A 14946-nucleotide genomic window follows, 5' to 3' on the forward strand; every position below is an offset into this window, starting at 1 on the left:
AGGCCCATTGTGACTTATAGTTGTGACCAAAGTAAGAAGAAAGTTGCCAGTTTTGATAGGAGAATTTTTAGGCTTGTTTGAGAATATCGCGATGTCTACAGGATATGTATGAATGAGGCAAGCTAGCAATTTTAGCAAATGGGGAAATTAGATGAATACCAACCAGTAGAGCAGGCTGGATTTGAAAGGGGCATAGCACATGTGAGCACCTGCCTACCCTAAAAATTTTAATGGAAAAGATAAACGAGAATAATCTTTTTCTGTAATTAGAGATTATGGATAAAAATGCTTTGATAGTGTGGAAATATGGTCCATCGAAGAAGCATTAGTCAATAGCCGGATAAACTTAAGATACATAATATAACGTAATAAAAACTAATGCAACTGAAATAAATCGTGGTGTAAGACAGGGTAATACATTATCTCCAAAACTATTTACAGTAGCACTAAAAGTTATTTTGAAGTCATTGAAATGGAAAAGATGAGAAATTTCTGTTAATGGAAAGTCTCTGAATAATCTTAGGCACGCCAATGATGTAGTTATAATACCGTCCGAGTGAAATGAATTGGAGAGGATCATGGAAGAATTACATATACAATCTCAACAAAAAGGACTGCGAATGAACCTCGACAAAACGAAACTTATGTCCAATAAAGATGACAAACCGGTAATAATAGTGCAGGGAATCCTCGTGGGACATGGAAATGAATATGTAGATGTAGCGGAATCGGAACCAGACAACGGAAATAAGTAGAAGATTAGGAATAAGATTTGGTGACTTTTGGAAAACTGTCTTATGTAATAAAAAATAAAAATAATTTAATTCTTGTAATTTATATCAGACTCAGACATCGAGATTCACCACAGCAAATTTGGAAAAATTGAGGAAAACTCAAATAGCCATGGAAGCATTGCACTTTGGTAACATTAAACTAACTATCTCATTAATATGGAAGTGGGCTGGACCTAACGAACGTCTCGAGGATGGTAGATAAAACAGAGAAATAAGAAATTGGACAACTGACGTAACTAAGAGATCACATTAAAAGTGCAGAAGTAACATGGAAATGTCTGGCATTTCACAGATAAGCGTGTAAGGAAATGAGAAAGGCCTATATTCGAATAATCGAATAAAAAGGGTTTAAAAAATAGCACACTGAAAACTGACCACGAAGACGTCGAAAGTTTTGGTTAAAGAGCTTTAAATAAATCTAAAAATTCGAATCTGAAACTTGTAACGATATATTTTGCCTACCATAGGGTATTACTATTAGGGGTAGAAGATTGGGGATTGAAATTACTGGGGGCAAAGAAAAGGCAAGCAAAATAAACGCTACTTGTGCGAACGGGCACTCAGGGGTTAGTTGGAGAGCTGGGGTCGTGGTTTAGTAAAAGACAGGGTGTCGGATTGGGGTAACTACCAGAAAAATGAAATAAAGGGTCATAAATCTCTTGGGACAAACAGAATGAAAATAAACCGGAAACACCTCAAGAAATTTAATGTAGGGCGCCACTTGAGGTGCCTAATTATACCTATTACAACCAGCTAGTTGTAACTGGAGATATAATTATTAAACATAGAAAACATATCTTTTTCACATAAAACTCAAAAAGGGTTAGTTATAAAAAAATAAACAAATGTTAAGAAACAAAATTTAACATTAATTTTTGTGTCACCACAAACAGTTACAAGACATAGAGAACACAAGAATGCTAAAAAAAATACAAAATATTACCACAATAGTCGCAAAATACAAAAATACAAAAAAGACTTACATGTGTCATCTGTTTACAATTTCCAGGAGTTAAAGATACTACAAAAACTTACAAGATTTACATGTAAGTTAACCTTTCTTTTAAAGAATACAAAACAAATCAATATCAAAAATAATAAAGCTAGCTTTCATATGTTAACATTAAATTTAAAACAAAACTGAACAAATAAAATGACAGCTAAAAGTCAAACCATAAAATTTACTACTTTAAATATTACAAATCCTTTTAAATTTTAATGAAAGCAATTATTAAAAAAAAAGTCTGTCTTTACTTTAAATTGGTCACAAAAAAAAGTTATCTGGATTTCACAAAAACACTGTAAGTTCCTGAGGTTGTAAATTGGCACTTTCAAATACAAAACTGCTCCAGGAACAAAACGATGTTGAAGGGGGCATTTATGCAAATCTTGAAAACTGGAACCATCTTATTTACTTTTCAGATGTTAACACAAATCTTTCAGAACATCGAAACGAGTGATTACTCTTCTAAATTCGACATATTACATAAGAGTAATATTCCACTTATTTTAAACAAATTATATCATCTCATAACAACGAACTGTCCCCTTTGATCGACTCTTCAAACTTAACCTCTGTAACTACACATTGAACTGCTACATACTAAAAAACTTCACTAATTCCGATAAAAAAAAAACAATAAGGAAAAACCATTACGAACTAGATGAAAATTCGGACCAACACCGAAACCACTGCCTCTGACAGCGGCTCCACTGAGAGTGACGAAATTATCTTAAAAAATTGATGGCATAAACTAGAATAAGCAAAACGCTAAAATAAACAAAACACAACGAAAATTAAGACGTAGATTAATTTGAAAACGCAATATCGGGCGGTTTGAACAAAGAAATATCGAAGAATTTGCGCCTGTGACATAAATAAACAATAAAATGATTTATTATCGACGGCGGCGACCTAAAAAGAACGAAAGATTATAAGGGTTTTAAATTGAAGGATGCGAACTAAGAAACATTGAAAAAATTCTTAGTTATTATAATGTATATATAAGGGGATTTCAATTAACACATATACGAGCGGATTCCAATAAATTTCAAATGCTACAAACTAGAGAAGAGTGGTCCACGGTAAGAATATAATTATTATTAAAAAACAACGAGGTAAAGACATACACAAAGCTATAGTTAAAAAAATTCGTATTTGCTATTTCAAAAATTTGTTCTTTATGGTATTATCACTATAGTTACTGTAAATCATTTGATTCAATATATATTTATTCGTTTTTTTGATAGTCCAGGAAATTTTAACATTCTGAAAGAAATCAATGGTAAGAGAAATCTTTAACTTAACGTTCTTACGTACATCACGTATATTACCCTTCAATAAAATAAAATTTATGACTCCCGCTTAACAAATACATTTACACTCATTCGTTTTGAAGAGACACAATCGAACAATAGTTTCATTATGCGAACATTTGTTCCAACGCAGACGCTAAAAACCGAGTCTAACGTGTTAATTGTTTATAATTTTATGGCTTCCTCGATTCATTAGAAGGAATCATGTAAGTAGCTGCATCTCTTGTGAGAACAAGATGATATCGCAGTTAATAAAAGGGTATATGGTATGTGTGAAATTATGTTATATAAACAATCGTGTTTTGGTTTTACATACAATATGAATTTCGTAAGAAATAATTGCGGTTATAGCGCAGGTCAAATATAACTATTTATTTTACTATTTCATTATTTTTCTGTTTTTACCACTTTATTTGTGCCCTTTTGGTTTTGTCCTGAGTTTTACTTCTTACACACTTCTATTATTTTCTTTTGCCCATCGCCATTGCCATTTTGCCATTTTATCGCCCCCAGCCCTTTGTGTCCACTGCTGGACATAGACCTCCCTAATTTTTGTTCATTATGCTCTATATTGAGCACTTTTCATCAAATTTCTTGACATTTTCTTGAGATCGTCAGTCCAACGATTAGGGAGTCTTCCTCTACTTCTTTTGTCTAACTTCGGCCTCCACTCAAGTAATCTCTTCATCCACCTTTCATCACTGATTCGGGCAACATGTCCGGTTCAGTTCCATTTCAGTGTGGCAATTCGGGAAATTACATCGGTTAACTCCTGCTCTTCGTCTTAAGTCTTCATTTCTAACTCGGTCACGAAGTGATATACTCAGCACTGCCCTTTCCATTTTCCTCGGCACCATAGGTCATCACAGGCAATACACATTGGTCAAATGTTTGACGTGTTAAAGGAATTGGTATATCGCTTTTAAAGATATCTTCGAGTTTTCTATAGGCTGCCCTCTTCTTCTTCTTGTGGTGCCTATCCATTACGGATGTTGGCCACTAGCATGGCAATTCTAACTTTATTAACCGCAGCTCGAAATAGTCCTGAGGTGGTCAAGGCATAGGCTGCCCATGCTAGGTATATTCTTCTTCGTAGTTCGCATGTTTGGTTGTCTCTTGTGATCTTAATGACCAATGAGAATGTCACGTGGTCGATATTCCCGGGCCATTATAAAGTTATGCAGGGATTGCTTTGCGTCAGTTTTCTCTGTTGTACTAAGGGAACGGGCTGGTGTTGCAACGATCAGTCTATCTTGTGTTATATGTCTGTAATACGAGATACGAGATATACATATGATATAAATAGACTGACTGAGCGAAGCGAGACAGGCCCGTTCTCCTAGTGTGGGAGAGAAAACTAACGCAAAGCATTCCCTGCATTTCATTCTAATAGGCCGGGTTTATCGACCATGTGAGCTTAATGATCAATAGGAAGAACACGTGGTCGATAAATCCAACCCATTATAAAGAGATGCAGGGAATTTTTTGCGCCAGTTTTCTCTCTCACACTGGTGAGAGAAAATGGCCTGTATTGCGTCGCTTACTCTATTTGTATTATACCTCTGTGATTACACCCTTACATTTCACAGAATTTTTAAAAATAATCTTTTTGAAAACCGAATTTCCGGAGTCTAAATCGAAACGTGAAATGTAGTTAAAAATGTAATTTTAATTACAATCAATTATATAATGATAATTTTATTATATAATTTTATACATTTTTTGTCAAAAAATAAAGCACTTATAAATGTCAGCTCAACAGAATGCCTTATTTTGTGATTAATGGAAAACCTAGTTATCCAAATTTCGTCCTCGCAGTTTATGTGGCCCAATATTTGGCCGATAAACTTCCAAACTTTGTTTTCAAGAAAGTGGAGAAACTGTCTGTGGACTGGGCGATTTATTTGGAACATGCCTATTGCTATTATGGTCTCGAATCACTATCTTCAAACAAAAATTACTATTTCTGGTAGCAGAAAATTTTTAAAGTTTTTTAAAGAAAATAATTATATTATACATTCCACAAAAAAGCACTTTCAAAATCCTTTTTGTTAATAAATAGTATTAATATTGATATTTTTTATTAAAATTATTTTTATTTCCCCTTAAATTCTACATAAGTTGAATAAATTTAGTGCATAACTGTGGCATATTGTCATTTTACGATATAGTTATGTAGAAGATGAGGTTATATTTAGTCGTGTTGATAAAAACTATAATATTAAAAAGAAAAGCATATAATAAACAGACAAATCATCCAAAGAATATGAAGTAAATTGTTTGTAGATACAGAACACTTGGACTCAGATCAGAAAGAAATAATATTTATTTATTTATTCTATTTATTAACGGATATACCATTTACATTGGAACAAAATATAATATATAAAATTTTTCAAAGTAAGCATAACATTGGAAAATTATTAGTAAAGTTTAACAAAAACTAATAATTAACTTGAATACAAACTAATATCACACAAATAGCAGTCTATCAGGGATAGATCTAACAATGTTCTAAGGACTGAAAAAATAAGTCCAGATCACTTTGGTACCTATTATATAGTCTCACCATATGAGTAAGAGGCTTAAAGTATTCATAATTAAATTGATGAAATGGTAGATGAAAGAACGAAGTATGCCTAGTTCCATGAAGAGTGTTAGGACCTAATCCTAATTTATCAAATTATTAGCAATTTTGTAAAGGAATATTATGCAAAAATAATCTTTTCGCCGATTCATAGAAACCATTTTCAAGTGATCATACTATAACTGTATGGGACAGAGAGGTCATGAAAAGCACTACGGTAATGATAGTGTTTACCAAATTTATGCTGAACACGATCAAGCTTGTCTATAAATGTTTAATAGTAAGATCCCCATATAACTATTGCATATTCTGGTCTGAAGCGAATGAGACTATTAAAAAGAATTGGTAAAACAAAACATGAAAATTCAGAAGTGGTTCTAGTTCTTCTTCTTCCTTTGCCCTATCCGTTTCAGACGTTGGCTATTAACAAGGCTATTTTGACTTTGTTTACGGCACCTCTGAACAGTTCGGTCGATGTTAGTCCGAACCATTGTCACAGGTTATGCATCTATGAGTGTCGTCTTCTTCCCGGTCCCCTCCTACTGTCGATTCTTCCTTGGACTATTAACTGTAGCAGCCGGTACTTAGTATGCCTCATGACATGTCCGAAGTACTCAAGCTTCCGTTTCTTTACGGTGAAGATTATTTGTTTGCTTTTGTCTATTCTCTGCATTACTTCCACGTTAGTGATGTGGTCTGTCCAGGATATCCGAAGAATACGGCGATATATCCACAGCTCAAAGGATTCTAGTTTCTTCAGGGTGGCTTCCGTTGTGGTCCATGCCTCTGCTCCATAGAACAAGACCGGGAAGACATAACACTTGACCAGTCTTAATTTTAGTTCCATTGAGATTTTGCTTGTGAACCACTTTTTCATATTGTTGAACGCGTTTCGCGCTTTTTCAATGCGTGATCTTATTTCTGTTGACCGGTTCCATTTTGTGTTGACTGTGGTTCCAAGGTATGTGTATGTCTCCACTTGTTCTATTTTTCGGTTGTTTAATGTCAATTGCATCGGAGGTTGTTGTGTTCTGCTGATGAGCATGCATTTAGTTTTGGTTGTAATGAGTTCTAAACCATATTCTTGACTTGCTGTGTGTATGCTTTGCATGAGTCTTTGAAGCTCGTTGCAGTCATTTGCGATAATAACTGTGTCGCCAGCATATCTAATATTATTGATTACCTCTCCGTTTACTTTGATACCCTCCGAAACTTCTCCCAATGCTTCTCTGAAGATTTGTTCAGAGTATATATTGAACAGGAGCGGCTAGAGGACGCATCCCTGTCGTACACCCTTTTTAATATCTATCTTCCCATTGTGTAAGTTGCCCATCTTTATCTCAGCACTTTGATTCCAATAGAGACTGGTTATTATGCGCAGATCCTTGGCATCAATATGCATCTTCCTGAGCATTTCCATGAGTTTATCATGTTTGACCTTGTCAAACGCCTTGGAGAAGTCGATGAAGCACAAGTGGACGTCCTTGTGCATGTCTCTGCATCTTTGAATTAAAACTTGCAGACTGAAGATCGCCTCTCTTGTGCCCATGCTTACGAAATGTTAATTTTCAATCAAAATAAACACCTAAATCCTTAACACAGTCCTGCCTATACAGCTGAGTGTTATCAATGCTATAATCTTAATTTAGAATTGTTTGCTTCCTGTTAAAAGTAATACCACAACACTTATCAATGTTCAATTTTAATTCATTTAGTTTGCACCAATGGCTAAATCTGCAGGGATCCTCTTGTAGCTGAATTTGACCATACCGACAAGTAATGACTATATAAATTTTTTTATCATCAGCAAAGTTGAGAAATTTTGAATACTTAATGACTTTCTCAACATCGTTAACAAAGAGGACAAAAAGTAGAGGACCACAATGTGACCCCTGTGGTACTCCAGAGAGGACGTCAACAGATTAAGACGACACACCATTTATCTTAATGTTCTGGGTGTTACCCACAAGAAAACGATCATACCAATCAAGCCATTTGCCAGCTATACCAATGGCTCCTAATTTACTGATTAAATACCGATGATTTACTTTATCGAATGCCTTTGAGAAGTCAGTATAGATGCTGTCCACCTGGTACTCCCTCTCAAAGGCACCCAATACATATATCATCTTGGTAGACCAGCAAATTTGACACTGTGCTCCTTCCCCTTTGAAAGCCATGCTGTTAGGGTATTATTATATTATTTGTTAGTTTTGATAAGTGAGAAGTCACCAGCTTGTCGAGAAGTTTTGGGATTGCTCACTGTATACAATACCTCGGTATTTTTCAATATCTTCACTTTTACCTGACTTAAAAATGAGTACAATATAACTATTCTTCCAGAAAGAAGGGAACTCACCAGTCATAAGAGATGAATTATAAAGATATTTTAGGGGCACAGTAAGAGAAAATAGACAGTGCTTTAATAATACCGGTGGGATTCCATCAGGCCCCGAGGAGAATTTGTTTGGAAGTTTTCTTAATTCATCAAACACTGATATAGTTTCAACTTGAATTAGGTTTACAGGGTCATTGTGTCTGACACAGTTTTCAAAATCTGGAATAAAAGATACACTACTTAATGAATAAACAAATGTTTGATAAAGATAAAATTGATGTAGACAAAGTTAAAAATGAACTTTGATCAGATAAAAGGCATATATCGAGCACAGTTTAATTAAATCTTGCCCAAGTACTTTCGATCCCTAGATCATCTTCAGGGATCTAGGGGATCACTTCACCCTAGGGATCGAAAGTACTTGGGCAAGATTTAATTAAACTGTGCTCGATATATGCCTTTTATCTGATCAAAGTTCATTTATTCGAGCATTCAACCTTATATTTAAAGTTAAAAATGATGAAGCATTAATTGATCTAAAAACAGAAAAATATTGCCATAAAATAATGAAACTCTCACACACTATCAGATCATTGCACGTGTATGAAATATTACCACACACATTCTTTCGGCAACCACTTACTATATCATACGTTTCCAAAGAATAACTGCCACTTACTAATAACTCTAATCCTAAATGCCTATATAGAAGAAGTTAGCTTTGATTGATGCGTCCTTTATAAAGATCAATATACAATACACAAATCAATACTAATTATATAAGACTACAATATGGGAAAGATAGAAAGTTTATACAAATGGAACCCATTGTCCGTTCGAAGTGTTTAATGACTAATATTTATATTGATTCGCATTATAGCTGAAAGATTATAATAACCCTCTTATAATGTGCTATTATAAAGATTACTTTGTTTGAACAATCGATGGGATTGTGGGTCAGCATTAATGGTTAAGATACTTTTAATAGTCTTTTGAACTTTCTATGAGAGGACCAAAAATGGTTATCGAATATTATCGATGAACAAATAGTTATGATATTTTATCTAGTATAATAAACATTATATTATATTTTGGTAATTATTCTCTTTAAACAAAAATGTAAATAAAATATTTACACAAATCGACAGGCTGAATAGATAAAGCAGCGTATAACTTATCCAAGTTTATGGCTTTATCGAATTTACAAAGCACTAGAATGCTACCGCACACTTACACAAGATTTAGATATATCATACGAGGTTATCGCTCGAAGCTATACCATACTTAAGCTAAAACCTTGTATCCTGAGTAAAGAATGTGCTTCCTAGTGGTTGGATACACTATTAATGGTTAGAAGAATTTAGGATAGTGAAGTAGAAAGAACAGTGGGTAAAATAATTGGATAAAGGATACAAATTGAAGTGTGTGGTGAAAAGTTCACCCAGAATGGGGTTGGTATAACTACTGATAGAAAAATGAAAGAGAACCAACAGATTAAAGATTTTTACTTCGAAATAGCAAATTGGACCCAAGAAAAACAAACCAAGAGCTCCAACAAGAGCTAGCAGCATCAGGTGTAGTGATCCATGGCTCAACTGTTCGGAAAAGACTTTTGGAGAATGGTAGAAGGGCAATACGACCACCAAAATTCGTCAGAAAGTCTAACAATGAAAACCTTACACCATCTCATATTGATAAAACCGTAAAACATCCATTGAAAAAAATGTTTTGGGAATGTTGGGGATATTTTTTTTGCATACATGGGAGTTGGATCTTTGGTACCAATCGAAGGCAAGACGAACAGCCAAAAATATAAATCCATGTTTTAACAGCGTTTAGACACAGAACTCCAAAAATGTCAACCCCAAGGAGTAGCGGAGGAATGACAGAATTTATCAAAAATAAGAAGAATAATGTTTTAGATTGGTCTGGTAATTCGCCAGACTTCAACCCCATTGAAAACTTATGGGCCATTTGCAAAGCTATACTGCGCAAAATCGAGTGTACTACAAAAATAAAAATGATAAAAGCGATCATTTTGGTTTGGTCGAGATGAAAGGATATCTGGGAACTGTCAGAAGCTCGTAGAATCTATGCCAAAACAGGTAAAAGCAGTGATTGCAGTTAAAGTGGCGAAATATTTGCTACTAAATGATGTAAGTTTACCTTTATAGTTTTGTCAAAATATAATTTTTTTCTAAATGAACTCTTTTTTTATTACAACAGCCTATAATTCCATTAATCCGCACAGTACTATATATGTTGTTATATTCCCCAAGTCGGTCGGAAAGGGAGTGAAAAATAAAATTATATATGATAAATTAACAGTCAAACTTAGAGATATTACATCAAAGAAGAGACTCATAATAGGAGGTCATTTTATTGCACATGTGGGTCAACCCAAGATAAAATATGAAGCGATATATGGAGGAGCTGACTCAGACTAAAGGTTAAATATCAAAAGAATATATTTGTGAATATACATGCGCCCTCAGAGAAAAAGAAAATAGAGGGCATGGGCACAACTAAGGAAGGCTTGATGATTATGATATAATGATTATTCTAGGAGATACTAATGCCAAAATAGGCAGAGAAGAAATAATAATACCCACTATAGGCAAGTACAGTTTACATGCAGAGACCAACAAAAATGGATATTTCCTGGTGGATTTTGCTAAAGAAAAGGTACTTATAATCATAAGGGAACATGGACATCTCCGGGCGGCAGTACAGTCAACCAGATTGACCATGTTTTAATTGAGAAAAACGAAGAAAACTGCATAACAAATGCGAGAAGATATAGAGAATCGGATATATACTCAGACCACTATTTGATTGGAATATGGATTAACCAATTAGTATCAACTCTTCGTAACATAAAGAAATTAAAATACGAAACAAACAAACCAATCAAATTACAGACAAAAAGTTAGAAAACGTTGTGTAAACAAATTATTAACAACAAATTAAAGAGCATAGTGGATAAAAGAAATATAGAATACCTGTGGGGAACATTAAGAGACGTAATTAAAGAAGTAGCAAATATTTCCAGGAGGATAATATTGGGGGACATTAGTTAGCAGATAAAATTTAGAAATTAATTAAATACGATATAAGAAATGGACAGAAGCAATGCTAAGTCTTATTCACAAAAAAGAAAATATGGCTAAATGTCAGAAGTATTGAGGCAAAGCGCTGCTCAACATAGCATATAAAATATTGATTATGCATATTACGATGGCGTTTAACAGAGGACATCAAAAAAATCGCGTTGCTAAAATGGAATTGGACAAAACGTATTGTCGAGTGAAGACCAACCGTTGGGGTCAAACAGCTGAAGTGAAAGTAGGATCTACATTGACCAATAAAATTGAGATCAAGAAAGGGGTACGACAGGGCTGTATCTTGTCTCCTATTCTCTTTAATATATACTCAGAAGAAGTATTTAAGACAGCGCTGGAGGAAAGCACGGAAGGCATACAGATAAATGGAGAAATAATTAATAACATAAGGTATGCTGATGACACTGTGATTCTAGCAAGTAGCATGGAGGAACTGAGTTGCCTAATGAGCAAGATACAAAAAACAAGTGCACAATACGGACTCAGACTAAATATCACAAAAACCAAATGGATGTTAGTAAGCAAAACCCAACAACCACCACAGCAACTGATATTAGACAATGAAAGAATTGAACACGTGGTTAACTCAAATTGGGATCAAGCGAAGGAAATACGTATAAGAGTAGAAAAGGCAAGAGCATCATTCACTAGCATGAAGCAAATTTTCACCTCTCAAAATTCGACTTCTGAAATGTTATGTATTCCCTGTTATATGGAATGGAGGCGTGGACAATGACCGCAACATTGATGAAAAAAGTAGAGGCCTTCGAAATGTGGGCTTACCGACGTATATTACCTATATCCTGGACCAACGAAGAGGTACTACGCCGGATAGGTAAAGAGAGAGAGGTAGGAATAAGTGTAAAGAAAAGAAAGTTGGAATACTTGGGTCACGTTATGAGACATAATAAATATAGAGTACTACAGCTGATCGTTCAAGGGAAAATAGACAGCAGAAGGGATCCAGGGAGGAGAAGACACTCGTGGCTCCAAAACTTGCGGCAATGGTTCGGATTGTCATCTGCTGAACTATTATCTGCCGTAAATAAAGTCAGAATAGCCATGTTGATTGCCAACGTTCGGAACGGACAAGGCACATGAAGAAGAAGAAGAAGAGTGAAGACCAAGACAAAAAGTAGTACGGAGCAAGGACGCCCACCAACTAAATGGACTGAAGACCTAAAGCGTGTTAGCAAGAACTGGATACAAGCCGCACAAGACAGCGATAGATAAAAAGGGCTAAGGGAGGCCTATGTCTAGTAGTGGACGCATACAAGTTAATGATGATGATGCATATAACGAATAGATTAACAACAAAGGTTGATAAAAATATAGGAGAATATCAGTGTGGATTCAGAAAAGGCAGAAGTAATGTGGATCAGATCTTCACACTACCAGAAATATAGGATGAAAGATACGAATACAATAAAGACACGATGGTTCTTTTGATTCATCTTAATCACAGCAAATTCACAGCACTGCAAGATATGGATGTTTGTCTAAAGCTTATTAGAATGATAAAATGAACTCTTCACAGGACAGTGAATAAAGTCAAGATGAACAATAGTATAACAGAAAGCTTTGAGGTCAAATAAGGAGTGTGGCATGGTGATCCATTATCATCTATAATGTTTAGCATAGTATTAGTAAAGGTTATACAGGAAGCATTGATAGAACAGGTCTGATTTACCACAAAAACATCAGTGCTTAGCATTTTCAGATAATTTGGTAATCTTGGCTAGAAACAAAATAGAGCTGATAAAAATAGTCATGAAACTCGAAGAGAGAGCAGCAACCAAAGAATTGTATATAAAAGTATATTAAATGGACAAATACGCAATTCGTTCAGGATCAGTACATAACAATGACAACAGGAAAGGGAATACAATATAAATTCGAAGTAGTTGAAAGATTTAAGTACTTAGAAACTGTCTTCATAAGAGAACTTTACTATGAAGAAGAAACACAGAAAAGAATTATGAATAGAATAGAATTTGCAGTAGAATAGAAAATAATACGTCGGAAAACCGCACCATATATGCTCTTAACGGGTTGTTAAGAAGCAAAAATATATCTCGAAGAGCAAAACTAAGGACATACAAGACCGTAATAAGGCCGATAGTGAGGTGGACTGCTGAGACATGGATCACGACAAAAAAACACCAAGAGTTGTTATTAGATTAGGAATGGAAAATACTGCGCAAAATCTTTAGTGGAAAAAACTTAAATGGACAATGGATAAGAAGAACAAATAACGAGCTAACAGAGCTCTATCAAGAACTCAACATATTAGCGACAATTAAAGCACAAAGACTTGGATGGTTGGATAATGTGCAGAGACTGATTCTATCTAGAATACCCAGAATAGTACTATTTAGTGCATTGGCAGGTAAAAGGTGAAGAGGAAGACCGAGATCAATATGGAGGAACGAAGTTAAAGAAGATATCAAAAGACTTCACGTAAAGAACTGGAAAATAAAAGCAACTGCCACAAGGGAGTGCAAAAGAAAAGTATATCAAGCCATGGGCCTACCAATTTCGTAGTGCTTACATATTCTTATTCTAATTATACAAATTTAAAAAGCCAGCAAATCAAACCAAATTAAGGAAATGAACAAAAGTAAATGCATGTAAACTAATTACAAAAGTCTAAAATACAGAAAAATTTGCCAATTTATTAGTTCATGAGATATCAAAAGAATATATAGGTCAATAAAAAATTACAATAGCATATAACGTGTAGTGTGTTTACAGAACAAAATTATAATCTTAGAAAAATTGTAGGGCAATGCAAAGTATGTACATAGAGCATTATGGTTGCCAAAGAATAGGCAAGTATGGGAATAAGAAGAAAAGAACCTGTATGTGACAATAATGGAATCAGTTCTAAGGCAACTTGCTTGGTTTGATAAAAAAAAACAGTTTTTAAATGCAAAAAACTTTTTTCACAAAAATATTATCACATCAATTTTAGGTCCAAATGGTATGGATAAATGTTTTATATATTTCTTTCATTCATATAAAAAAGACATATACATGGAAAATCATAGGTAAATAAAATAAATAATTAGTTAAGAAAGTAAAGAAAAAAATTATTCAAAAAGTTATGAATTTTTATTTATTTTTTTTTTGTAAAATTTACTTTTTATTATAAAATTTTAGGAAAAATTTGTAACCAATATTTATTGGTTTCTATTTATTGTAACTAATACTCTTTATTAGTTAAGTGAATTTTTCATTCACAAATAAATTATTTATCCTATAATAAACATTTATAAGTTGATATTATAAGAAAATCAAGTTAAAGTAATATCACCAAAAACATTTCATCGCAATTAATCCAAAAGCTCCACGGCATAAAATCCTTTGTAGGGGATGCGGTTTCACTGAACTCACCTAAGAAAAACAAAACACTAGCACCCTTCATCGTGGTAAGTCAAAGCTCGACTAAACTCCCATGGAACGAAGAAGATGCATCTTGAAGATTGCTGAAGAATAGTGAAAGGATGTCCTTTAAGGGGGGCCTATGGGAGGGCGAGGGGACGCCGCGAAGGAGAGTCGCGAAGATATACGTTCGCGGATGCTATGGCACGTAATTCGTTAGATAATGCGTGTTTGCATTTAACTGTAACTTATGAGTCTTGAAGGATTCGGTAAAGTGATGGTTTGAAAGCTTGTGAATACATTTTTGAAGCGTTTTATGTTAATGCAGTTTGCTTTAAAGCAATATTTTTAAATTTTTAATTACCTGTCAAAAATTATGTGGTTCATTACACTCTTTTACATTTT

The 14946-nt window shown here is 34.2% G+C and overlaps 1 protein-coding gene across 1 annotated transcript in view; it reads right to left on the reverse strand.

The window, feature by feature from the left end:
• LOC140444962 (uncharacterized) overlaps positions 1–14734 on the reverse strand; it is an 84083-nt gene extending 69349 nt beyond the window's left edge. Inside the window, exon 1 of the mRNA XM_072536693.1 lies at positions 14554–14734. Within this exon, the coding sequence (XP_072392794.1) occupies positions 14554–14584 (31 nt within the window). The 5' untranslated portion in view covers positions 14585–14734. The remainder of the gene's footprint in view (positions 1–14553) is intronic.
• Positions 14735–14946: the final 212 nt, after the last annotated feature.

The sequence above is a fragment of the Diabrotica undecimpunctata genome, chromosome 7, assembly GCF_040954645.1.
Source record: "Diabrotica undecimpunctata isolate CICGRU chromosome 7, icDiaUnde3, whole genome shotgun sequence".
NCBI classification, from domain to species: domain Eukaryota; kingdom Metazoa; phylum Arthropoda; class Insecta; order Coleoptera; family Chrysomelidae; genus Diabrotica; species Diabrotica undecimpunctata.